Genomic DNA, 27,529 nt, shown 5'->3' on the forward strand with positions numbered 1-27,529 from the left:
AAAGGCGGGAACCCGCAAACGGTAGCCCCGCCAAGGAACGTTTGGAGGCAGCGTCCGCTTTCCAAACCTTCACCCAGAGCTCCCTCCTGACGGAAACTGCCAGGGCGGAGGAGCGTGCAATAAGGGCTCCCGCATCAAGGGAGGCCTCACAAACAAAATTCCCGGCCCGAATAATAAGCTGGGCCAAGGAACGTAGGTCCTGGATGGGGACGTCCGAGTCCAACTTCTGTTCCAGCTGCGCACCCCAAGCAGAGATTGCTTTACCTGCCCAAGCAGAGGCAAAAACCGGTCTGAGAGCAGAACCGGAGGCAGCAAAAATGCCCTTGGAAAGGGTCTCCACGCGACGGTCCTCCGCTGACTGAAGAGAGGACCCGTCGGGAACAGGGATGGCCGTGTTCTTTGACAGACGGGCCACAGGGGGGTCCACCTTGGGTGGGGACGACCAGGTGGCCACGACATCGGCTGGAAAAGGATAGCAAATGTCCAGCTTCTTGGGATTGACAAAACGGGCGTCCGGGCGAGCCCAAGCCTTAGACACCACGGAGGAGAAATCAGAGTGGATTGGAAAGACTTTTGAGGCCTGCCTGGGTCTGATAAAGGAGACGCTAGCTGCGTCAGAGCTAGGGGGGTCATCTTGCACCTTAAAGGTGTCACGAATATCCGAGATGAGTTGACCCATCGCTGAGGCTAGCTTGGACGGCAGGGCCGAGTCCATTTCCAAATCTGAAACCGCCAATTCACCTTCAGAGAGCGAATCCTTTGGAGAGGAGAGGCCCGTCTGAGTGCGCACGCGTGGCGGGGAGAGGGAGGCATCCGAGGAGGAGGCTCGCTCTACTCTAAGACGCTTCTGAGAGTGCCTAGCTCGGGAGGGGTCACTAAGAAAGGGTGAACCCGCTGCAGCGGCAGAAGCGGTGGACCCGGAGGGCGCGACAGTAAGAGTGGCGTCCTGCGGGGTAGGCGGCCTGTCTATTAGGCGGCCCACGACATGAGTGAGGCTTTCCACGGCCTGGGACAGGGATCTAGCCCAGTCAGGCGGGTCAGAGGAAGCAGGGAGCGACACAGCGGGCGACTGAGGCTGCGGTGGAGCTCGGCATGCAGGACAGTGCGGATCAGACTGCCCCCGGGGAAAGGGTTCCCTACAAGCGGTACAGGCATGGTACCAAGGCTTGGCGGCTGCAGAAGGGTCTGACATGGTGGAAAAAATGTTGCACTTAAAGTGGGAGACCCCAGGGCAAAAGCGGAACGGGGATTACACCCAAGCAACAGTACTGGTGGCACGGAGGGGGTTAACAGTCCTACCAGACCCGGATGATGCAAGCGGCAGCAGCAAGGGGAGCAGACTGAAGGAGGCTGTGGAGGAGAGGCAGCAGGTACGGAGATGAATAGCTTCAGGATCGGACGGCAGAGAGGATTCCACGCAGCACTATGAGATGTGGAGCCCGACGAACCCGGAAGTAGCGGAGCGCATGTAGGAAGCTCCGCCCCCCCTGCCGCGCTGAAGGAGAAGCAGAGCCGCGCGCGCGGCAAAATGATTTTAACCCCCGAGGTGGATGAAGTGCCGGCCAAGATGAAATGGCGCCGTTCGCGCCAAGTAAGCGGCCCCCTCCGCGCCTGGATGTGGCAGACGGCCTCCTGCCTACAGCCGTCCCCTGAAGGCAGAGTCCGTGCCCTGCCGCTAAATAAAGGACTTTGCCCAGACAAAGTCCCCCCCAAATGATACCCGGTAAGGTTGCCGGTCCGATATGCCCATGGGGGGGGGGGGGGGGGGGGGGATGTAGCAGCGGTGGGAGGAAGGAAGGGGAGGCTGGAGCAGCCACTCTCACCATACGCTGTCTTCGCCCTCAATCCCTCCAGCAGGGTCGCCCCTTCAGCTACTGGCACCGCAGTGGCAGGAAGCCGGGGGAGGGACTTGGCGTGCGGGCGACCCTTGAGCTGGCGGGACGCAGGGGAGCGAGGCTGCCCTGGTCCACCTTGTCTTCTGTGGGGGAGGCGGCAGTGCGGAATTACCGGCACTGGCGCAACTCAACCCCGGGAGAAACAGAGGGGTCTAATGCGCCTCTGTTGTCCCTGTAAGTAGAAAAAAATCGAATTAAAACAACAAAAAACGCAAAAATAAAAATTATAGGAAAACAACCCTGCATAAGCAGGGGGTGTCTTGCCTCCTTGGACACTAAGCAAAAACTGGCAGTCTCTTCTCCAGGCTGAAGGGTATAGCTGATGGAGGAGGGGCTTACAGCTTTCACTTAGTGTCACGCCTCCTAGGGAGCAGAGCTATACCCATGGTTTCCTGTGTCCCCCAAGGAATATGGGCGAGAAATCCTTTTTTGCATACAGAGCTGATATGTTCTACTAGCTGTCTGTGGATTTTGTCTTTTCCATCATCTGGGGAGCAGATGGATCTCATCTCTGCTCTCTCACATTATAAACATTACAGCTCAACCCTTATCTTACCGATAAGAATGTGGCTTAGATAAGTGTTTTATTTTCAGCCCCTTTCTCTGTACAGGATTGAGATTCTCTAGTACCAGGCTCTGTGTATATACCGTGTCCTGTCAGGGAGCTCAGCTCATGTGAAGCTTATCTCTGATCTCCTGGGAGCTCATAAACACTCTTTATAGCTCAATTCTTATCTTACTGCCTTAAATAAGTGTTTATGAGCTGTTAGTGGTTCAGAGGTAAAGGTTATCAGATGACCGAGTGACAGCACAAAGTGAAAGTAAGATGCTCACAGCTAGGCTAAAAACGTACCTGTCCCAATATCTCAATGCAAGAGGTGAAGAATTGCCGAGATGGAGGATGGCGCTGAGTCTCATCACACACAAACTCAACCACAGCGAAGAAGGTCCCGATTCCAATCTTCTGTATCTCAGGCGGAGACTGCACTTTATATGCATTTACCAAAGCACTATGTGGGGAAACAAACATGTTATTTCACTTTTACCAATGGGAAGGTATGGGAGCATATTTTCAATAGGATGGGAGCATGCTTTCAAGGGGATCTGCCAGTAAGCAAATTCCAGCTTTTAGGTCAATGAGGGGCTGTAAAGGCTCATAAATATTATTGTGACACATGAAAACATAAATTTTTTATGTGCCTTAAAAAATTCTTCTATATAGCTTACGTTATGAAGTTCTCGAGATGGACAGCGGTTTCTATAATGTTGAGCAGAGTAGGTTTGGTGGCTTCTGCTTGTAACTGCTTCATCTCCCTCCGCAGCATATGAAGCTGCTGGCTTATGGCTTCGTCCATCTGCATTCCTTCAAACTGCAGAAGACAACATTTCCATACATAATTTACGGTACGCAGATTAGTATATGATCTATGGGGGTCCAATTGATGGAACCCCCATCGATCACGAGAACGGTGAATAAATGGAGCAGCAGATCTAACATATGCTATACTGCTATACTGATTCTCTGCTGTACTCTGCTATCTCTGGCAGTCCCATACAGAATGAACGGAACAGCCACTTAGTTCACTCCTGGGCAAGGGGGTCCTCGTTCGCTTGAATGAATGAATGCCCTCCGAATGAATGAAGCGGCTGGTCAAGCACGCATGTTAATGCTCCACACTTTCTCTATGGGACAGCCAGGTATAGCAGAGTACAGCACTTGGCAATCTCTGGCACTGCCATAAGGAATGAATGGAACGGCAGTGCACATGCTCAACCAGTTGCTCCATTCATTAGGAGGGCAAAAGGTCCCCAATGTAGTAAGCAGTCGGACCCCCACTGATCTAATAGTTATCCCCCATCCTGTGCAGAGGGGATAACTTCTACTAACTGGACTGGAATACCCTTTTAATTCAGAATGCCTAACTGCAGTGTGTAAAAAGGTTTTCTCTAAATCAGACAATCCCTTTAAGGAGAAAGGAGTCAGACATAGGAAAGTGACAGAGAACTGACAGCTAGGACAGGAGGGAGAGGAGCAGGAATCGGGGAGGTTCAGTACTTTACAAAGGAAACATGTAGAATACAACTGGATTGGAATTATGCTTTTATATCAGCAGGTGTGTAAAGCAGGGATAACCTGATCAGTGATGGCCAGTTCGCAGTGTTCGCCAACGAACACATGCAGGCTGCCATCTTAACTCACAAGTCCGGCGATGCACAGGTAAGCCCTTACCTGTGCCTGCCCTCGCGAGTCGGTCTGAAACAAATGCGGTCACCGGGAGCAGGCAGTTCCGAGAACAGCTGCTGGGGGCCTTCATCGGGCTTTTCTTGAAACTGCCTGCTCCCGATGCCCGTATTTGTTTCAGACCGGCTCCCGGCACAGGCAAGGCCTTACCTGTGCATCGCCGGACTTGTGAGTTAAGAAGATGGCAGCTCGCATGTGTTTGCTGGCGAACACTGCGAAATGGCCATCACTGAACCGGATACCAGAATGATCCCTCACCTTGACTGCCACCACTGCAGGACCGCTGCACGTCTTATTCGAATTTCCCCGGCACTCCATCTTCATTTCTATCTGTTCCTCTCTATTGATGTAAAGTTTTGGAATTGTATCGAGCATCTCACTGTCCAGGGCCACTTGCTGGGACTCCCGCATAGAAGCAGTTCTGCAAGGATAGAGGCAGTTTTCAGGTATATTCACTAGTGTGCAATCTCTATGTTCCATAGGGGCATGCATGTTAAATAGTGTAAAGCTGAAAACTATTAAGGCCTGTTTCACACTTGCGCTGTGGCTTTCCAGTTTTGAGATCCGGCAGTGGATCTCAAAACCGGTCCAAAATTGATCAGTTTTGTCCCCATTCATTGTCAGGATGCATTTTGTTCCGTTTTGTACCGTTTTTTTTTTTGACCGGACACAAAACCGCTGCAAGCTTTTTATGGTTAGCGAAAAAAACGGATTCGGCGCCCATTGACTTACAATGACTTTCATGCCGGCCGAAACAGATTCATCCGGATGTATTAAATGGCACGGATCCGGCATAGGATCTCAAAACGGGAAAGCCACAACGCAAGTGTGAAACAGGCCTGTGCTATTATTGAGCTCATTATAGAACACTGCAGTAAGTCTCCTAGTGGCGACTGCAGGCAGTCATCATGTCATCATCTTTCAACCCCTTCCCACCCTGAGCGGCAATAGTAAAGGTGGATTTAAATGGGCCGAAGAGCAGCTGATTGTCAGGAAGGAAGCGTTCCTTTCTGACAGTCGGCTGCTCGTTAAGTGGAGGCAAAGCGCTGCATCCACATTCAGCGATAACCTCCACAGTATGAGGGATGGCTATTGAAATCGCTTGTCCTGATACAGCTGCACTGTTTCTGGGCAGCAGATCTGCCTGCACTAATGACCGTTTCATCTGCTGCACATTTAGATGGGCAGATTGTCTGGAACGAGCGTTTGTAGGAACCCTCATTCCCGATAATCTGTCCGATTATTGCCCCGTCTAAATCCACCTTAAGGCTCCATTCACACGTCCGCAATTCTGTTCCGCATTTTGCAGAACGGAATTGCGGACCTATTAATTTCTATGGGGCCCCATGACGTGCTGCCCGGATCTGGAAATGCGGATCCGCACCTCCATTCCCGAAAAAAATAGAACATATCCTATTCTTGTGTGAATGGACCCTTAGTCTTCCTGTACTATTACAGGAGCTGTGCAGCCATGGGCCTTACAATGGCCATGCCATGCACCAAGTATACCAGTTTTACTGTAACTGATAGACTTCTGATGACACAAGTAATGCACTGTATTGTATGGGCAATCAGACAATTGCTGGTTCAATTCCCCTACTGGGACTGTGAAAAAAAAATATTTTTAAGTGAAAAAGTGTTTGGAAAAAGTAAAAGAGTCTACACTGAAAATTATAAAAAACAAAAAACAAAAAAAGGCAATAAGGGCTATTATCGTGCAAAGTAGAAAACATAAAAAACGCTGTACATTTTGTAACTTTGAAATCGTACTGGCCTGCAGAATAGTTATCATGGGAATGCCAGAAGCTAGGTCATCGGTAGAAAAGCCTCGGAGAACCCCTTTAATGAGATGCCCCTACAGACATGATAAAACCATGGTCCTTACTTGGCATGCTGCTGCAGAACAGTCAGGTCTTTGTGCACAAGCTTCATGGCGTCCTGGGTGTTGATATAACATGAGGTTGGAATGACAGAAACAGGTGGTTTCATAAGCTGCAGGGTGATGCCCGGGCAAGGTGCAGGATGCTTCTTTAAATTCAGAAGGATTCTCTCTTTAGCAGCTACATAGAAAAGTGCTAAATGTGAGAAATCGAGACATTTCCATGGTGCCCTACCCAGCACCGTGCCTCTTCTGCTTTCAGCTTGGACACTAAGGGCGCAGAGCACCATGGGAGTACCATCTGGGGAACAGTACCTGCTGATGGAGACGGTATGTCCACAGTCACAGCAGGAGTCAGCAAGCTCGTGTCCATCTCTACCTTGATTTGGTTCCAAGCATTTACACATTCCTGGATCTCAAATATGATGCGCTCCATGTTAATGAACTCCATCCACAGATTCTAGGAATAGAGAATAAGGGGAGGGAAGGGCTAAAATCTTGACATAATGCTTTCATATTTTTTTTTTTTCTCATTACATTTTTTCCTAAATGTGGTATAAAATATAATTTAAACACTCATAGTGATGTCAGAAGGTTTCATCTGTAGGTTCTCTATGCTGGAACTAAAGGGGCATCAGCTGTAAGACTACCGATCAACCCTTTCAGTCTTTAGCATGCATGCTCATCGCCATCTTATAACGAACTATGGAGGTCATTTACTAAGACCGGCGTTTTAGATGCCAGTCTCAATACCACTTTGCGCTGAAGGTGCCATCCTCTACATAACTTCGGCGTTTTACTGGCTAGGGCAGCACTAAAGCCCGCCGATCAGTGCCGGTGAGGTCACCAGGCTTCCTGGCAGCCCCGTGGAGAGCCCGGTTCATCACCAGAACTCTTGAAAATGCATTTTCCCTGCGCGATTTAGCGCAGGGCAAAGGTGAGCATCGGAGCATGAACTGCTCCGATGCTCAAGTCAGGGGGGGCTGCCGGGGTGAAAATAGAGGTATGTTCGGGTTCAGCTCTGAACCCGGACAACCCCTTTAAGGTTCACTTGTTCCTTTCACTCACACACTACTTTCTTGATCTCAAACTGACTGGCACTCCTGGTAATACGATACTGAGGGCCAATAGTCATCACCCTATGCATACTCTCAAAGCTATTCCCGTAGGCGAATTGATTAGAGCACGCAGGAATTGCAGTACAAGATAGAGGATATCCTCAATGGATGTTGTCTAGATGCCTCAGTTTCTTTTTAGGTCAGAAAAAAAGATGCAATAAGGATAGGGGAAATAAAAATAAGAACAATACTGTACAACCTACATTGGTATTAACCTATAGCAGGCAATGTTCTCAAATAAAAAAATGCCATACTCAAATGTCTCCCCATTTTATATAAGGATGACTTTTACACAATGTATTAGAAGGATGGTTGTAGGATAGTCTCAAGACGCTATATCTTTCCCTTTATTTTTTCAACTGCAGCCAAAACTACATCTAATACTTGGCTTAGAGTACTTTCACACTGGCGTTAGTCTTTTCCGTCCTAGGGGCTCTATACCGGAAAAGAACTGATCCATTTTATCCTAATGTATTCTGAAAGGAGAGCAATCCGCTCAGGATGCATCAGGATGTCTTCAGTTCAGTCTTTTTGCCATTTCAGGACGGAGAAAATACCGCAGCATGCTGGGGTTTTATCTCTGTCCAAAAAGACTGAACACTTGCCGGAATGCCGCATCCGTCATTAATTTACATTGAAATGTATAAGTGCCAGATCCGTCATTAAGTGCAAAAAAATTTATACCGGATCCGTTTTTCCGGATGACACCGGAGAGACGGATCCGGATCAGTCTGACAAATGCCATCAGTTTGCATACGTTTTGACGGATCCGGCAGGCAGTTCCGGCGACGAAACTGCCTCCCGGAATCCTCTGCCGCAAGTGTGAAAGTAGCCTTAGATACACAGGCTTTTTAAAATGTGGTAGTCATCCATGTAAGACTTGCAAATATGCTGTACCTACTAAAAATTTCCACGATTCCAATCATAATTTGATATTTCCAGTAAAAAGTTACATTAATTGTAATACGGCAGGTATAGTGTATATTATACAGTGCACTGACTGCGATTTGATGTACGTAGGCAGTTCTAGAAAATTCAAGACTAGAATATTAGAACATATCTATTATATGACAAATCCATCCTGCCTGGGAACATCAAATGCAGCCAAACACTTCTTATCCTCACACAATCCTCAAACCTTTGCAATAGAAAAAGTTGTGGTCGCCCCTAGAGGTGGATTTACAAAAACAGGCATTTGGGATCTTCAGGTTAAATACCAGGTCTCCCCTGGGATTAAATATGAGAAAGGAGTCAATGTATTATTTTTTTTCCCTTCTCCTTCCCTATATTTCCCTTGTACAAATAGCAAGCAACCGCCATTATACATTGTCGAAAGGATATTGATACAACCTATGATATTGTCCTGACAATGTGATTTTAGAAAATTAACAGAATGGTTGTTTTTTCCTTTTTTTATTCTGTTCACATTTTGCGTTTTTCATGTTTGCAGACTTAAAGGGAATCTGTCACCTATTTTGAGCATATAAAACCGTTAACATAGCAACGTGCAATAAAGTACCTTCTATCCAGCATGTGTCTTCTTTCTTTTATTCAACTTTTCATTTAGATGAAAAAGCTATTTTTCTGATATGCTAATTAGGCTTCAAGGTGCCCAGAGGGGCGTTAGTCCTCTTCTCTAGTGCCCAGTAACGCCCCCCTGCAGTGCCCAGCCCGCCTTTCTTCCAAGCCCAGCACGCCTCTTAAGAAATACATTTACTCCCACATCCTTGCCGAATGGCGCCGCCCCCTCCACTACGTCATGTAATTTATTAACCCCACCATCCTTGCGTCCTCCTTTCTTGGCCTCCGAAATCCTGCGCAGCCGCAGTATCGCTGACTGCCTGCGCCTGTACGATACTCCTGGTCCTGAGGGCAACAGCCTCAATAGTGTCACTGGGCTCGGCGCATGCCCAGTGACGTAATCAGAGCGCTGTTGCCTCAGGACCCAGGAGTATCGTACAGGCGCAGGTAGTCAGCAATACTGCGGCTGCGCAGGATTTCGGAGGCCAAGAAAGGAGGACGCAAGGATGGTGGGGTTAATAAATTACATGACGTAGTGGAGGGCGCGGCGCCATTCGGCAAGGATGTGGGAGTAAATGTATTTCTTAAGAGGCGTGCTGGGCTTGGAAGAAAGGCGGGCTGGGCACTGCAGGGGGGCGTTACTGGGCACTAGAGCAGAGTAATAACGCCCCTCTGGGCACCTTGAGACTTAATTAGCATATCAGAAAAATCGCTTTTTCATCTAAATAAAAAGTGGAATAAAAGAAAGAAGACACATGCTGGATAGAAGGTACTTTATTGCACATTGCTATGTTAACGGTTTTATATGCTCAAAATAGGTGACGGATTCCCTTTAATTTGAGGTCTGCATTATATACTGATTGTTCATTTAAAACATGAGAAGACGCATTTTTATATAATTTTATATGTGGATTTTGTGTGTTATATGTGGCAAGTTAATGAGTTCCTTCCAGTGTTGGGTTTATGTATTCCCACCCCTTATTTGATTGGAGGTGGGATATGTATTTAAAGTAGGGATCGACCGATATTGATTTTTTAGGGCCGATACCGATAATTTGTGAACTTTCAGGCCGATAGCCGATAATTTATACCGATATTCTGGGAATTTTCATTTTTGAGAAAAAAAAAAATTCCTACACAAATCTGCTGAAAATTAATATGTTTATTGTTAATGTGTATTTTTTTTTGTTTATTGTTAATGTGTATTTTTTTTTTATAAATCTTTTTCATTTATACTTAATATTTTTGTGTTTTTTTTTTTACTAACTTTTAACCCCCTTAGGGACTAGAACCCTTGTCCTATTCCCCCTGATAGATCTCTATCAGGGTGAATAGGATCTCACACTGTCCCTGCTGCTCTGTGCATAGTGCACACAGCAGCATGGAGCTGAACATGGCAGCCAGGGCTTCAATAGCGTCCTGGCTGCCATGGCAACCGATCGGAGCCCCAGGCTTACACAGCTGGGGCTCCGATCGGAGGAGCAGGGGAGAGGGGATCCTGTGGCCACTGCCACCAATGATTAATACTGGGGGGGGGGCGCACTGCGCCACCAATGTTTTTACTATTGGCCGGGATGGGGGTGGGGGGCGCACTGCGCCACCAATGATTAATACTGGGGGGGGGGGGGGGGGGGGGGCGCACTGCGCCACCAATGAAGATAAGTCTCTCAATCATTCATATACAGGAGGCGGGAGCTGGCTGCAGAATCACATAGCCGGCTCCCGACCTCTATCAGCGGTAGCTGCGATCCGCGGCACCTGAGGAGTTAACTACCGCGGACCGCAGCTATTGCTCATAGAGGTCGGGAGCCGGCTATGTGATTCTGCAGCCAGCTCCCGCCTCCTGTATATATGAATGAATGAAAGGCTTATCTTCATTGGTGGCGCAGCGGCCACAGCCCCGCCCCTCCTCTTATGTTCTATCCCCTCATTGGCGGCAGCGGCAGCAGCAGCACAGGGGGAGGAGACACGGCTTCCTTCTCCCCTGTGCTGTGGAGGGAACACAGAGAGCGCTGTCAGCAGCGCGTTCTGTGTTCCCCATACGTTATCGGTATATCGGCAAAATAGATGCCGATACCGATAACGTTCAAAATCCTCAATATCGGCCGATAATATCGGCCAAACCGATAATCGGTCGATCCCTAATTTAAAGCCTAACAAGGAAGATCTCATTTGGTTATGATTAAGAACACATCTGTGTTCGAAACGCGTCAACTATGCTGGGGTGGAGGATTGTGTCGGTGTGTGTTATTTGCTACAAGAAGAAGTAAAGTGCAACGAAGCTTCATCATTGGTGCCGGAACAGTTTTTTCCTATTCTATTTTTGAGAGATTTGCTTGGCTCGTTCCGTGCACAGGGCTGTGGATGATGAGGTGAGCTGGATATCTTTTCCATGGACTTTGAAATTTTCCCTAATGATACATTTTTCCCCCACGGCTTTAAAAAACAAGCCAGACACAGAGAAGAGTCTGGCCATAAGACGAAGAATCCACCATGCCACTTCTCACCACCCTGCTTGAGTTCATTGTCAGATATCTCCCCACAGACAAACAGGAAGAGACTTTGTCAATAAGCCAAACAAAGAAAACAGAAGCCATACAGCGGACTCTTCAACTCATGCCCGGACTCTTCTCCCGACGCCTGGCTCATTTTTAAAGGCCATGTTTCCTCCTAAATGCAGTGATGTAAGACGTATCTCTCCGTCGTGAGGAACCCTGTTGGAAATGTGATGCCCGATTCCTTTTGACCATTTCATTTCTCACCTGCTCATTTCGCATGATCTTAGCCAGTCGATGTGGGTCATACTGCTTGGGCAGGGATGGGATATACACGTCTCCCTTCTGCAACTTGTCATCTTCCAGCCAAACAATAAATACGTTAAATAACCTAGGAGAACACACCAAATGTCTTATTGATAAGAAAAAAAAATCTGTAGAGTATAGGGGGAGGTATAGAGCTACTTTAGGGTCTCTGTGTATAGAAAATCAAACACGCTCTGGAGGGGGCCAAAAATCTATCCCAAAAACCTGGTTAACTTAAAGAGGACCTTTCATCGCTCCTGACATACCTGTTTTAATTGCTTTATGCATTCCCCATGTAGTAACAATTCTGGAGCATCTATTCTTATGACTCTATGTTGTGCCGTTCCTTTATTATTTCTGCTAGCAGTTAGCAGTCTGCAGTAAGGGTACAGAGGGGAGGTAACAAGCTGGGGGCGTGCACCTGCACAGTCTCCCTTTATCCAATCAGTGCTGCCATTTTTGAACTATGCAGGTACACCCCCCCAACTTGTTACCACCCCTCTGTACCCTTACTGCAGACTGCTAACTGCTAGCAGAAATAATACAGGAACGGCACAACATAGAGCCATAAGAATAGATGCTCCAGAATCGTTATTACATGGGGGGTGCATGGAGCTATTAAAACAGGCGTGTCAGGAGCGATGAAAGGTCCTCTTTAAAGCAAACTACCATGTGTATTAGATATCCCCTACCAAGGGACAAAGATGGTAGGGGATATCTGAGACTACATGAGCAATGTGATTACATCAGGACTGTACAAACCGTTTCTGGACTAAAATCTTTAAAACACAGGTTAAAAAAAAGGCCATCATCTACACCTACCCCCGGACACTGGAGGCATAAGTGCTGAAAATCTCTTTAATCACCAGCACCCAAAAACAGACCCAGGAATCTCAAATTCACCAACTGGGAACACTTACTTGACCAGCTCTTTGTGCAGATCTGGAGAAGACAGGCAGTCTTGTGAGTAGCTCCCTGAATCAGAAAAAACTGGGGATCCATCTAGAGGGACAAGTACTCTCAGCGCTTTGCTGGCTGAATGGTGGAAATCTGCCACTTCCATCAGACGTCGCTTCATCTGTTTAAGGAGGTGCGTGTGGGCTGAGCTGCTAAAGAACCTCTTCCCGATACAACCCTCTGCTGGCAATCTGGATACAAAGAAGGATAGATTACATTTATGCTTGTTCGCACTTTACAGATATTGTAAAGCCTTTGCCACATATATGGATATAAGATCTGGGAACCAGCATCCAGAATTAAAGAGGTATTCCCATTTACAAGGATATTCCTCTCCCCCCCCCATCCCTAGGATATACCATCACTTTATGAACTTTGGGACTCCCACCAAACCTTCGCACAAAGAGGCTGCAGCTCTGCATCCCCTTCTATGCTTTTCCTTGCCCCTATCCATTCAAGTGAGTGACGTCAGTATAGTATACCCACAGCATATATCCTAAATGTCTGTGTGGGTCCCACCTCTAGGACTAGCCCCAATCTCCTGCTGCTGTGAGTGGAGAGGTAGACGCGCATGTGTGGCTCTCTTCATTCATTTCTATGGGAGTTATCTGAATAAGCGCGCTCGGCTATTTTGAAAAGTGAAGAAAGAGAGCGGCACGAAAAAGTGAAGAAAGAGAGCGGCACGAAAAAGTGAAGAAAGAGAGCGGCACGAAAAAGTGAAGAAAGAGAGCGGCGCGAAAAAGTGAAGAAAGAGAGCGACGCGAAAAAGTGAAGAAAGAGAGCGACGCAAAAAAGTGAAGAAAGAGAGCGGCGCGAAAAAGTGAAGAAAGAGAGCGGCGTGAAAAAGTGAAGAAAGAGAGCGGCGCGAAAAAGTGAAGAAAGAGAGCGGCGCGAAAAAGTGAAGAAGGAGCGCGGCGCGAAAAAGTGAAGAAAGAGAGCGGCGCAAAAAAGTGAAGAAAGAGAGCGGCGCGAAAAAGTGAAGAAAGAGAGCGGCGCGAAAAAGTGAAGAAAGAGAGCGGCGCGAAAAAGTGAAGAAAGAGAGCGACGCGAAAAAGTGAAGAAAGAGAGCAACGCGAAAAAGTGAAGAAAGAGCGACAGGAGAAAGTGAAGAAAGAGAGCGACACGAAAAAGTGAAGAAAGAGAGCGACACGAAAAAGTGAAGAAAGAGAGCGACAGGAAATATGGCCCCGTTTTCAAGAAAGAGCAGGACCCAGAGGTGGCACCTACTGGACATTCATAGCATATCATATGTGGACATGCCATAAATGCCCAGATGCAACAAACCCTTTAATATTATATGTATCTGCAGAGCGATCATACCCATATTGTGGTCCTGGACGGTTCAGATACAGGAGAAAAAACTTCTGCCAAAACAGAGGTAAAAGTGGGTGATCTGCTGGGGTGGCCATGGCTTGGTGAGCCCAGCGGTAAATCATCAACCTCTGTACAGAAGGCACAATGGGCAACTTTAACTGATGCTGGGCTTTCTAAAAAAAGAAAAAAGAAGAAATGTAGAAGACAGTCACCTAAGATTTGGAACAAGCCAGCTACTTAGAATAGGGTGATGGCAGGAGGGGGAGATACCTTCAGAGCTTGGTCTGGACTCATAGATGAATGGCTGAGCAGTTCATATTCCAGCACACGACGTAACTGGGAATCCTCTTCAAACAAAGACTCCGTATTAAGCACGGTCCATGAAAACCAGATCTGAATGACAGTTCAATGACAGGGTCAGTCGTGCTCCAAATATGCAGAAACACAATACAGTGAGTTATTCAGAGGAGGTGACAATGGGAAAGTAAATGGTGGGGGATATGGATAGAGGTTACGCTGTGTACAGACAGTTTAAGGCTTACCTGTGAGGGGTTGTAGTTGGAATCTATGAATGAAGGAGTCACGTTTCCTGCGACGATCCATCCAACAAATGAGGAGAGGATACCTCGGTCACAGTGATACCCCAGTGCATCCTGACAAAACAGGCGTCGTGTCTGTAAGTCTAATGTGGCAACTGCTCATACACATCAGGTCAATGACACAAGGCAGACCAGCTACTGAAGGTGGCGACCTGATCAGTTAGACATGTCCTGAACCAAGCTTCGTTGGGGCTCTCCTGATTCAAAAAGGAGGGGATGAAGCAGGGGCAAAGCTACTGAGATGTGAAGGGATAGTTGTTATTACCGGCACTGGTGCCTTAGGCCTAAAAGCCCGAAAGTCACAAGTATTTTAAAAGTCACCTGGTAAATGGGGGTGGGTCCTGTTAGGGATTTCAATCAGGAGCTTTCTGTTACATGTCAGGGGTCTCTATTCTCAGCAGAACAAATCCTGCATATATGGCCCCTCTCCACAGGAATGAACGTGAGCTACTAAAACATTGAGCACACTGGCTTTTCTTCCGGCAGTCAGGCCCCAAAAATCAAAAAATGCTATTAGAGAAGCTATACAGTAAAAAAAAAAAATCTTTGCTGGGTTGTCAAGAATTACAAAAAGATGTCAGCTTTATTCCAAAAATAGTGCCACGCTTGTCCACAGGTTGTGTGTGGTATTGCAGGTCAGCCCTACTCACTGTAGCAGAGCCAAGCTGCAATATCAGACACAATCTGTGTACAGGTGTGGCACTCTGTTTGGAAGAAAGCAAATCTGGACAACCCCTTTAATTCTGCTCCGAACCTATACGCCAGTATACCATGCTGGGTCTTACCTTGTGCTGCTGGTAAAGCAGTTTCTGCAGACAATCTTCCTGTAGGTGTCTGAACGCTGCTTTACACAGCTGGTCCATAAGGTGAAGGCTGCCTTTGTCCCGGTGCCAGAGCTGCTGGCTTATGAGAACCTGAGTCCAGAACTCCAGAACCGCCACTGGACCGACTTCATTCGGTTTAGTACTAGCAGCAATATGTGACTGTCCAGAACAAATACAACATAATGAGATTTACATCCGGCTTTTAAATTCTAGCTCATCCCGCCTCCAGTAGGCTCTTTAGGATGTGACATTGCGCATGGATTTCACACCTTGAACGTGGCAACGTGGATCGCCTCTTACGTACACATCTAAGCAGAACACAAATCTCATATGCCCTCTCTTCTCCCCACTAGCACATTTCCCAAAACAATGCCCTATATATTTGATATCTGATTCCCATTACCTGGATCATGTTTGTAAGAAGTTTCGCATTTTCCCCGTAGTTTATCGAGGTCAAGTGTTGGGTAACTCTGTGGGTCATTTGCATGGTCATTCCCTGAGGGACCCCGCCGTCAAGCTGGAGGAAGAGCTGAATGTAGGACAAAAACCTGCAATAGTATTAGACACTGTGATAAGAGTAATCACTGCACCAGAGATAATATTGCTACTGTCACAAACCCCTTAAAGGGTTCTCCAAGAGTTGTTAAAATTTGTCAGGCTTTGTAAAATATTCAAATATCTTGAAGTACCCCCTGAAAGGGATATTCTCATCTAAGAAAGCGATGACATATTGTCGCCTAAGATATGCCATCTTTTTATGAACGATAGGGGCCTATAAGATCGGAATAGGCCTTCAAATTATGGCACAGGATAGATGCCCTAAAAGACAGCCTAGCGGCATCCCGTGTGCAAGTGCCGCGGCAAAGCATGACCTGTATCGCGGCATACACGCCGATCTTTCTTACTAAGGACAGATAATCCCTCGTAGCCAAGAAGAATGTCATGGTCTCTGAGATCTTTCAAAGGGGTTGTACTGTTTATGCCCGGCCCTCCTTACATGGGACACCTCCATCCAAAAGAACTGTCTACCCTACCCCTCGTCAATAACTACATTTCAGTCCTGAGCCAGAGGAGCCGGTATAGCCTATAAGTCTCCTCACGCCGATTAAGGCGCTCTCTTCCCAAGGAGAGATAGTATCCCCCAAATCCTGACTTAGGCCTCTCACCCAGTTAAGCCAGTACTCTCTGCCCTGCACTGATGAGGGGGCGATCACCCTGAAACAGCTGTCTGCAGATGAGACGCTGGCTTATTTATTATCCGAGTCATGTCTCAAGGCCTATTTAAGGGTACTTTCACACTTGCGGCAATACTGACGCAAATGGATGGCATTTATCAGACTCTATGATTAAGGGTGCTACAAGCGTGTACCCGAAACGCGTCAGAGAGATGTGAGGCCTGTTTTGTTATTTATCTTTTGTAACTGCTTTTAATGAAGAAAAAATAAAGTTGAATGGATTTTACCAATACCGGTGGCTGGAAATCGCTTACATTTATTGCTGTGGGAGTGCAGTCCTGCACCATGCGTGCCCCGGAGGTCAGAGCAGAAGCTGGCGTTCTTTATTATACTTTGCATTTGTCAGACGGATCCGGATGCGGATCCGTCTGACAAATGCATTGAAATACCGGATCCGTCTCTCCGGTGTCATCCGGAAAAAACGGATCTGGTATTTATTTATTTTTTGCATTTTTAAAGGTCTGCACATGTGTTCAGGATTTTTGGCCGGAGAGAAAACTGCAGTCATTTGGGAGAGGTGAGACCCAAATGACTACTCTGCCACATAAGGAGGCACCACTCTATAAAGAGCACATGCCAGGTGGGGAGCCGGTTACAGATTATGCAATGGGGGCCAGGAACTTTAAGATTCCCCTCTGCCAGAGGTTTCCGAAGCTGGACCAGCAGAGAGCAGCCTTATGTCATGTTATGTAAAGCAAAAGTCATCATAGGAGGTGAAGTGGACTTACAGTTCATTTTTCAGGAGATAGCTTGGGCATTGATAAAACATGGGTAAAACTTTATCCAAGATGTGAACCACAGCCCGGAGATGCTTGGCTTGTATCATCTCACCCAGCATAGTCACACCCTCCACACAAAACTTATCTACACTGCAAAGAAAACAAGACATTGAGGTGAGTGAAGAACAGAGATATCTGACTGTCAAACTTTCATACAACTTATTATCAGTTACAAATAGATCTACATAGCACGACGTTTCGAGCTTTGATGAATTACCTGTGTCCCACTGAAGCAGAGGCCAGAGCGATGTAACAGCCTATAGGGACCCCGGATTTCACGGCCTTCAACACGGGGTGCAAAACATTGGCCTCTGTTAGATCAGGAACAGAATCGCAGATCTGCTCCGGGCGATCGTTTCTGTGCAACTTGAGCCGCAAAACTAGATCCCAGGACCACTGGTTGAAGGAGGCTTCCGGAGTCTGTCCAGTTCGGACTATGCTGGCCAAGTAAGATACCTGAAAAGGACACCAAAGAGACCTTAAGAATTAGCAAGAGTAGCCTGTACGTGTACGCAGTTTGTGATTCTGTTCCTAAAAGGTGTTGTCCCATCTCGCCGTTTCCTGCCAGCGCTCTGTTGTTTCCGTAACTCTCATTGTAGTGAATAGGCCTTACGCAAACAAGCTACGCTGCTTGTGTAGCTCCCATTCACTACAATGGGGGTTTACAGAAACAGTGGAGCGCTGGCCCGATTTGCTGTTTCCGTAAGCCCGGCCACATAGCGCTATTGCTTAGTCCAATCTTGACGAGACACCTTAAAGGGGTAGTCTCATAAAAACATTTCCTGTTCATATGTCCTATTAGGTCATATTATAGTGGGGGACCCACCTCTACATGCCAGAATGGACTGCTGCCCTGTAAGACTCGGCCATCCAAGTATTACCTGCCTACTGCAGGGCAAATGCTTGGCTCCCCATAGTTTCCCTAGAGAATCCAGCTGTTTGCTGGGGGTGTCAGAAGCAGGACTTGAGGTGCTCAGCTCATCGCCTGAGCGGCCGCATTTTGAATGGAATTGTCTCTAATGAGACAAGTCATTAAAAGGTTATTCCGGTTACAGAAAGTTATCCCCTCCCCACGCGATAGGGGATAACTATTAGATCAGAGGCGCTTCTACCGCCCCCATTGATCACAAGAACGGGGGCCCCAAAGCCTGTGAAGCTCCCCCAGAAATGGATGGATCGGCTGGTCCGAATGCGCGCCGCTGCTCCATTCATTTCTATGGGAGCATCAGAGATAGCCGAGTACAGAGCTCGCATGATCCATCAGTAGCTGATCGCGTGATGCAGTCTATGACTCCTGCAGTCTCATCCCTTACTATCAGTTTACGTCGAATGATTAATGAGAAACATGGTCAGAGAAAAAAAAACATCTAAAAAAGGATAATCAGGGTTCCCAGCCGGAGAGATTACCTGCTTAATGCTCTCAGAGATGATCCCGGTGTAGGGTTTGTCACAGATGTGTTTCTGATAAGCTTCCAGGACCATGAGCGCGACCTCCACATGTAGAGCATGGTCCAGATGAAGGGTCTTCTGTTAACATGAAAATGAGGTTCTATTCAACAGAAACCTAATATACCGAATACTTTTATACGTTTATGTCCACATTTAAGGCTACTTTCACACTGGCGTTTAGGCTTTCCGTTTATGAGATCCGTTCAGAGCTCTCACAAGCGGTCCAAAACGGATCAGTTTTGCCCTAATGCATTCTGAATGGAAAAGGATCCGCTCAGAATGCATCAGTTTGCCTCCGTTCCGTCTCCATTCCGCTTTGGAGGCGGACACCAAGACGCTGCTTGCAGTGTTTTGGTGTCCGTCTGACGAAACTGAGCCAAACGGATCCGTTCTGACACACAATGTAAGTCAATAAGGACGGATCTGTTTTCTATGACACAATAGAAAACGGATCCGTCCTCCATTGACTTTCTATGGTGTTCAGGACAGATCTGTCTTTGGCTATGTTAAAGATCCGTTCTGAACGGATGCAGACGTTTGTATTATCTGAAGGGATCTGTCTGTGCAGATCCATGACAGATCCGCACCAAAGGCGAGTGTGAAAGTAGCCTAAATGATGAAGCTCAAATAATTATAATAATCATCACAATAAACGACATGATGTCCAAGTTTTGATCTTAAAAACGGAATCCAGGCTCCAGGCGCATTGTCTTATGGGAGCGCTTGCTCAGCTCTTTTTGGAACCCTCATAGCAATGACTGGAGAGCATGCCACATATGTGTGAAGTGCTCTCCTTCACTTCGGAGGCCCCCTTCTAGAGATAGGTGGGACCTGCCCCTATCTGACACAGATGGCATATCCTAGCGAGAGGCCATCAATGACCTAGATCAGGGATGCCCAACCTGCGACCCTCCAGCTGTTGCAAAACTACAACTCCCAGCATGCCCAGACAGCCTACAGCTGGGCATGATGGGAGTTGTAGTTTTACAACAGCTGGAGGGCCGCAGGTTGAGCATCCCTGACCTAGATGATTCAACCCCTTTCATTTTGCAGATTTACATCCCAGTTACTGTTGCTTACCGAGTCAGTGATGCCCCAGTTCAGGCCCTCCAGGATAATGCAGGCCAGCTTGTTCTCCACCTCAGACAGGTTGTAATTAATCAGCCAGTCCCTGATGACGCTTATTTCTGAGGTGCTCGGTCTCCATTGGTGCAGGGGTAATTCTTTAAATAAGTATAGGGAAACCTTAGAAAGGAAGAACCATATAACTGCCATTAGTGTGTGTATCAAGGCAAATAAGCAGCTGTATTAGGTCGAATTCTGACAGCCATTCTGATTTCGATCTCCAAAACACCACTGTATGTCGTCCATAGGCCGTCTATATGTGTATGTTTTCTTTCTGGTTCCATTGACTTGATTGAATGAGTTTTGGATGGAAAAGAGACAAGAAGGGCGCATGCTGCGAACTGATGCTGATGTATAAATTGCACCATTTGCTTTTAGCTGTAAGGACATGGGGCCTGTAGGTTGTAGCAGTCTTTGCACCATCTGCCATTTTCACAAATATCATTAGTAGGAAACAAATCTCACCATCCCCACTTTGTCAATGGTTTCCCGGACACGCTGCAGGAGGACAGATATGATACTGGAGTGAGCGCTGGTAATGGTGGCAAGAAGCTCGCGGCCCACTTTAGAGAATGCTTCTCTTGTAGACATGCTGACATAGGAAACCTAAAAAATATACAAAGCATGAAGTTCAATAAAATCCCTTTCGCACTCCCCTCCTCTGACCAGTCCATTCTCCTCTCTTGTGTGCACCTATAGTATATCTCGCCAGGTTGTTTAAACTCGGCCTAGGCATCAAAATGCCACCTAACTATTCAGTTTGGTGATCGCTGTCCTAGTTTACTGGTGTTCAGTACTCTGCTGAATCTGCTCTGCAACATCAGTTCTTTTATACTAAATCTTACTACATCAGCTTTTCTATACTGAACTATGCAACAGCATCCCTGCTATACGGTACCCTGCTACATCAGCACTGCTATAGTAAACTAATACATTGCTTTGCTACATCCGTGTTCAGTCTGCTGCTACAGCTATGCTAGATTTCTCTACTATACCGGTCTCTCCTTGCTACCACTCTGCTAAATCACTCTGCTACACCGATATCCAGTACCCTGCTGCAACTCTGCTACATTTCTCTGCTATATCGGTCTCCAGTTCATTGCTACAACTCTGCTAAATCACTCTGCTACAGCAATATCCAGTACACTGGTGCAACTCTGCTACATCACTGCACTTCAATGGTCTTCACTCAACATTGCTACATCTATCCAGTCTTCTGTTTAACCTCTCTGCTCTGGATCTACCGACTCTGCTACACCAGTCTTCCTGCTCTGCTGCACCAGCGCCACTTACCTGTGTGGCTAAAGAGCTGCTCTTCTAGATATTTTTTCAATGTCAGAGATCTACGTTTACAGAGGCTGGGGCTATACACCCTGTACAGAATTATTAGGCAAATGAGTATTTTGACCACATCATCCTCTTTATGCATGTTGTCTTACTCCAAGCTGTATAGGCTCGAAAGCCTACTACCAATTAAGCATATTAGGTGATGTGCATCTCTGTAATGAGAAGGGGTGTGGTCTAATGACATCAACACCCTATATCAGGTGTGCATAATTATTAGGCAACTTTCCTTTCCTTTGGCAAAATGGGTCAAAAGAAGGACTTGACAGGCTCAGAAAAGTCAAAAATAGTGAGATATCTTGCAGAGGGATGCAGCACTCTTAAAATTGCAAAGCTTCTGAAGCGTGATCATCGAACAATCAAGCGTTTCATTCAAAATAGTCAACAGGGTCGCAAGAAGCGTGTGGAAAAACCAAGGCGCAAAATAACTGCCCATGAACTGAGAAAAGTCAAGCGTGCAGCTGCCAAGATGCCACTTGCCACCAGTTCGGCCATATTTCAGAGCTGCAACATCACTGGAGTGCCCAAAAGCACAAGGTGTGCAATACTCAGAGACATGGCCAAGGTAAGAAAGGCTGAAAGACGACCACCACTGAACAAGACACACAAGCTGAAACGTCAAGACTGGGCCAAGAAATATCTCAAGACTGATTTTTCTAAGGTTTTATGGACTGATGAAATGAGAGTGAGTCTTGATGGGCCAGATGGATGGGCCCGTGGCTGGATTGGTAAAGGGCAGAGAGCTCCAGTCCGACTCAGACGCCAGCAAGGTGGAGGTGGAGTACTGGTTTGGGCTGGTATCATCAAAGATGAGCTTGTGGGGCCTTTTCGGGTTGAGGATGGAGTCAAGCTCAACTCCCAGTCCTACTGCCAGTTTCTGGAAGACACCTTCTTCAAGCAGTGGTACAGGAAGAAGTCTGCATCCTTCAAGAAAAACATGATTTTCATGCAGGACAATGCTCCATCACACGCGTCCAAGTACTCCACAGCGTGGCTGGCAAGAAAGGGTATAAAAGAAGAAAATCTAATGACATGGCCTCCTTGTTCACCTGATCTGAACCCCATTGAGAACCTGTGGTCCATCATCAAATGTGAGATTTACAAGGAGGGAAAACAGTAGACCTCTCTGAACAGTGTCTGGGAGGCTGTGGTTGCTGCTGCACGCAATGTTGATGGTGAACAGATCAAAACACTGACAGAATCCATGGATGGCAGGCTTTTGAGTGTCCTTGCAAAGAAAGGTGGCTATATTGGTCACTGATTTGTTTTTGTTTTGTTTTTGAATGTCAGAAATGTATATTTGTGAATGTTGAGATGTTATATTGGTTTCACTGGTAAAAATAAATAATTGAAATGGGTATATATTTGTTTTTTGTTAAGTTGCCTAATAATTATGCACAGTAATAGTCACCTGCACACACAGATATCCCCCTAAAATAGCTAAAACTAAAAACAAACTAAAAACTACTTCCAAAAATATTCAGCTTTGATATTAATGAGTTTTTTGGGTTCATTGAGAACATGGTTGTTGTTCAATAATAAAATTAATCCTCAAAAATACAACTTGCCTAATAATTCTGCACTCCCTGTATAGAAAATTGAGTTCAATGGAAGCAATACAAACCCATTCTTTTTAAGTGCCCCCTAGTGGTGGAAACATGCAGCCAGGCTCCGTCACAAGGATCAACCCTATTAAACCAGGCATATCGCCTGTTAGGGTTGATCTAGCTCAGTTAAACTATACCTGTCTTTTCTTTCTGTGCCGGCGTTGTGGAGAAATTTAGACTTTTATTCTAATGCAAATAAGTAATTGGAGCACCAAGAGGTGGGTTTATGCGGTTTGAGCACCGCTCCCGCGATGCCCCTGGTGCTGACTACAGCCACCTCCAGTGCTCCAAACATGCCCCCTCCGTCACGCAGCTTTAATGAAAATGGGTTCGGTTTTTGTAGTGATTGAGAAGGTTTGCATGATTTTTCAAATGAAACTGCACATCATGGCAGCATTTGGGCAACTCATCTGTAACTGCAAAGTAGTACAAATCACCCCCTGCTGGAGCCCATCTGGACTCACTTCATAAATCTCTAAAGCGACGGTCTTCATCAGCTCCTCATCCACGTCGTCCCGTTTGGTTTGTGCCATCTGAGCAAACGTGGTGAGGAGGCAGATTCCTTCGGAGCTGTTCATTGCAGAAAAGTATTCTTCAAACTTTTCTCGGTTCACGGGATCTATGGGAAAAAGCAACGGGTAAATATCACATCGCTGATTCAGACCAAGGCAGCAGTGATCACCGGCAATGTGGCGAGCATACTGGTTTTATATATATCAGAAAGCTGCAGCGTGAATTATCTGGAGCATTTTCTCATCTTCTCAAAATCTCATCTTCTTGTTGCCACCACCAGGGGGCGATCTGTATACAACTTATCACCTATAAGGGGTTGCAAACAGATCAACCCCTAGTGGCAGAGATGGCGGACAGGAGAAAGTCCATACAAATTTCAAAACAAAACTTTTGGGTGGCATCTAACTATCCTATCTGGGCACTGAATAACTTTTACAAGAAGGCACCGCCGTTAATGCTGAATGTACGATACCATTTAGTGCAGACTGGCAGGTGGTCGCGTCTAATCTGGAATAAAGGTTCTCCACGTTCTCGCTCTCGGCATAGTGCATGAGATACAAGAGCTTCCACAGCATGATGTTTGACAGAGTCCCGTACGGCATCTCAGACATGAAGAGCCAAATGCCCAACCTGAAGAGCATGAGAGGGGTGAAGTCAAAGGCAGATCACAAGATCAATGACAAAGTGCAAGGACTACTTGTGCACCGTCAGCACTAAGATGCTAAAATTGACCCTTAGATGGCCAGCCGGTCCTGAAGAAACTGTAGGGTTTGGCTGACCTTTATCTAATGTAAACGGCCAGCTTTAGAGCCACATAGGGGGAGACTTACAATAGTGTTGTGTGATGCGTGTATTTAGAAAAAAGTGCATATCTTCAAAAAGTTTGTCGCAGTTCCCACTATGTGTGTCAGATGTGAGAGACGGTACTGGACACGATATCCAGGTGACGGGCTCCCGATGACGGACCTTACCTCTTGGCTTTGAGGACATGGAGGACAGCAGTCATGAAGAGCTCATCATAAATGGCCTGTAGCTTCTCCAGTGAGTAGAGCTCCGAGCTGTGTTCTCTGCCACGGTTACTGCTCAGGTACAGAGCCCAGTGATCGCTGATGTAACACAGGGTCATCCTGCAAAATACAACCCCCATATGGACCTGGCAACACATCAATGCATGCCGAAAACCTCGCGTATGAATGACCTGTTGGATGGGTGAGCCGTGGTGACCATCGACATCAACAGTGGGACACAGATCTACTCCTTCATGTTATTCCAATAAATAATGATCTAATATACAGATTGGGTGCTCATATGGAGATACATATCAGATAGACACCTACATTAATTCCCAAAGGTCAGAAGGCCAGAGAGATCTATGTCAAAAGATGGCGGCATGCCAGTCAAGTACGGTATATTAGTGCAGGTAAACTAGAATACCATTGTACTGGTGACTTAAAGTGGACCTTTCACCTGTATAAACTATGTTAACTGAGTATGCTGCTATATAGAGCGGCGCCCGGGGATCTCACTGCACTTACTATTATCCCCGGGCGCCGCTCCGTTCTCCCGTTATGCCCTCCGGTACCTTTGCTCCTTAAGTTATAGTAGGCGGTGTCTTCCCTTGTCCTGTGGGCGTCTCCTTCTCCTAGGCTGCAGCGCTGGCCAATCGCAGCGCACAGCTCACAGCCTGGGAGAAAAAACCTCCCAGGCTGTGAGCTGTGCGCTGCGATTGGCCAGCGCTGCAGCCTAGGAGAAGGAGACGCCCACAGGACAAGGGAAGACCCGCCTACTATAACTTAAAAAGCAAAGGTACCGGAGCCTATAACGGGAGAACGGAGCGGCGCCCGGGGATAATAGTAAGTGCAGTGAGATCCCCGGGCGCCGCTCTATATGGCAGCATACTCAGTTAACATAGTTTATACAGGTGAAAGGTCCTCTTTAAAGAAGCATAAATGAGAAGAATTCTGAGGCCTGAATGATGTGCGTTCTGACCAGTGGAGCTAATCTTCTTCTGCCAGACCCAGTCGTTTCTGGTACCGTAGATCATCTGGATCATTTACATTAATCACTGTGTATGTGGCCGGCTGAAAATGTCCCGTCATCTCACCTGATATTTCTGGTTTAGTAATTGCCTGCGTTCCCCTATGAAATAACAATTCTGTAACATCTTTTCTCATAACTCTGTGTTGTGCTGCTGTCCTGGTATTCCTCCTAGAAATGTATGAATACATTGTCAGCTGGGGGTTACCATTCCGCTTGGTGCCCCTACACAGTGTGACACTATCAGCAGTGGCTGGACATCGCCATAGTGTGACACCCGCTACTGGTAACACCCAGCAGTCAATTTATTCAGAAATGTCTAGGAGGAATGGCACGGCACAGAGTTGGGATACATCAGGTGAAGATAAAGAGCTGCACCACAACAGCAGAGCATGAGATTTTACCGTATGATGCATCCTATCCGTTTCACGAACTGACGGTACCGCGCCCTGTTAAAGGTCTCCAATCCGAGGGCCAGAAGCTCAAGCAAAGAATTAGCAAAAGCAAAAATCTTCATCATTTCCTGGGGAGTGGTTTTATCAGGAAAATATTCACCTGGTGGAATTAAAATAGCATTCAGATTTTTGGCTCCCCTTCCCAGGGGCTACTTGCTTCATTTTTTCCTCCCCGATCCCTAAATCAACATGTCTATATCATCCACTCCCCCGTCCCCCCCAAAAAAAAAAATACCCTTTCCCCTACTTCATCCAGGTAATTTCAGATCTGCCATCTAAGTGCTGTGCAAAGAGCTACAAATAAGCCCGGTTTATGTGGCGCTGTGCAGGTAAAATGTGAAGAAGCTGTGCCGCCACCCATTCCTTCTAGAATTTGGTGGGGGGTCCGTCCAATCGACAAGCGACGGTATATCCTAGCAGTAGGCGGTCATTTGTTCAGGCTGGAATTCCCAACTGGATCTTTAGCAATGGTCACAGATGTACAATATGTAAAGCTCGCCATAGACATTATGGGGGTCTTTTACTAAATTAGGCGTATTTCAGGTGCAGATGGCGGTGCAACTGTTAGTTGCGCCGCTATCTGCAGCTTTGCCCGGCTCACGCAGGTCTAAAATTGTGGGCATGGCGTGGGCGGGGAAGGCCAGTCTCATTCATCGATTTCTATGCTTGTTTTAGGCGTAGAAAACGGTCTAAATGTAAGACAGCTCCGAAGCTGTTCTACATTTAGAACTGGCGCTGGATGCGCCGAAGTTATGGATAGGCCGGCGCATTTTCATAACTTTGGCAGAACCACCGCCAGCTATGGGCCTTTATTAAGACCGGCGTCTGAAAAACCGTTCTTAATAAACGTGCTCCTATATGTAGATGATTACATGCTGGACAAACCCATGGGGCCAGCCCAGCCGGCCATCTAATGTGTCTGAGGCCTCCCAACTCTCCCCACAGGGCAGAGGTTGAGGCAGAGAAGCTTCGGGTTGAAGGGTCCAATTCTTTTGTTCTAGGAAGATAAGCCACCACTAGAGGTGTCTGGCGGCAGCCTACTTCCCTCTCCCTACTGAGAACAGATACACGTTCGGCCATGTCAAGCAAGCATGCGTTTGTCAGGATCTGGAGTGAAAGCCGTTGGTGTCGGCCAAAGGCTGTCTTCCATTCCCTTAACCCCTTAGTGACCAGCCTGCTTTGGGCCTTACCGACCAAGCGATTTTCTTTTATTTTTTCATCATCACCTTCCAAGAGCTATAACTTTTTTATTTTTCCAACTATGTAGCCGTACAGGGGCTTGTTTTTTGTGAGACAAGTTGTAGTTTATAATGGTGCAATTTTGGGGTACAAATAACTAACTGATTAACTTTTACTAACTCTTTCTGAGAGGGCGAATAAGCCCGTTCACTGTACGGGACATGATAATTGTGCAGTACGGGTCATTACAGACGCAGCAATACCGAATATGTGGAGGAGATTTTATTGTTATAATTTTTTCAATGGAAAGAAAAGCATTTTTTTATTGGAATTTTTTTTATTTAATAAATGTTGTTTTTTAACCTTTTTTTTAACCATTTAATAGTCCGACAAGGGAACTATATTAGGCGATCTTTTGATTGCTTCTAAACTACATTGCACTATAGTGCAATGTATTTTAATGTCAGTGCTATACTGACATTCACCAGCATGCTGCGCCAGAGGGCTGCAGCCTGCTGGGAAACGCTGGAGGCAGGCCTGAGGCCTACACTAGGTCCTGGCCTGCATGCACAGCACCCTACAAATAAGATTGCTCCCTCTGTAACCGCTTACATGCAGCGGACGCCAATGCCAGCGGCATGTAAGGGGTTAAACAG

The 27,529-nt window shown here is 46.7% G+C and overlaps 1 protein-coding gene across 5 annotated transcripts in view; it reads right to left on the reverse strand.

The window, feature by feature from the left end:
- Positions 1 to 27,529, reverse strand: part of EPG5 (ectopic P-granules autophagy protein 5 homolog) — a 107,677-nt gene that overhangs the window by 50,804 nt on the left and 29,344 nt on the right. For all 5 annotated transcript variants that reach the window (XM_040421136.1, XM_040421139.1, XM_040421137.1 and 2 more), the window contains exons 9-29: positions 25,644 to 25,794; positions 24,174 to 24,329; positions 23,675 to 23,832; positions 23,154 to 23,308; positions 20,204 to 20,344; positions 19,694 to 19,858; positions 18,572 to 18,691; positions 17,382 to 17,620; positions 17,114 to 17,254; positions 15,554 to 15,698; positions 15,112 to 15,309; positions 14,270 to 14,380; positions 13,998 to 14,120; positions 13,734 to 13,900; positions 12,377 to 12,604; positions 11,418 to 11,541; positions 6,332 to 6,476; positions 6,023 to 6,197; positions 4,396 to 4,558; positions 3,123 to 3,265; positions 2,749 to 2,905 (exon numbers count right to left, since the gene is read on the reverse strand). In XM_040421136.1, coding sequence (XP_040277070.1) covers positions 2,749 to 2,905; positions 3,123 to 3,265; positions 4,396 to 4,558; positions 6,023 to 6,197; positions 6,332 to 6,476; positions 11,418 to 11,541; positions 12,377 to 12,604; positions 13,734 to 13,900; positions 13,998 to 14,120; positions 14,270 to 14,380; positions 15,112 to 15,309; positions 15,554 to 15,698; positions 17,114 to 17,254; positions 17,382 to 17,620; positions 18,572 to 18,691; positions 19,694 to 19,858; positions 20,204 to 20,344; positions 23,154 to 23,308; positions 23,675 to 23,832; positions 24,174 to 24,329; positions 25,644 to 25,794 — 3,305 coding nt within the window. The remainder of the gene's footprint in view (positions 1 to 2,748; positions 2,906 to 3,122; positions 3,266 to 4,395; positions 4,559 to 6,022; positions 6,198 to 6,331; positions 6,477 to 11,417; positions 11,542 to 12,376; positions 12,605 to 13,733; positions 13,901 to 13,997; positions 14,121 to 14,269; positions 14,381 to 15,111; positions 15,310 to 15,553; positions 15,699 to 17,113; positions 17,255 to 17,381; positions 17,621 to 18,571; positions 18,692 to 19,693; positions 19,859 to 20,203; positions 20,345 to 23,153; positions 23,309 to 23,674; positions 23,833 to 24,173; positions 24,330 to 25,643; positions 25,795 to 27,529) is intronic.

Source organism: Bufo bufo, chromosome 2, assembly GCF_905171765.1.
Source record: "Bufo bufo chromosome 2, aBufBuf1.1, whole genome shotgun sequence".
NCBI classification, from domain to species: Eukaryota; Metazoa; Chordata; class Amphibia; order Anura; family Bufonidae; genus Bufo; species Bufo bufo.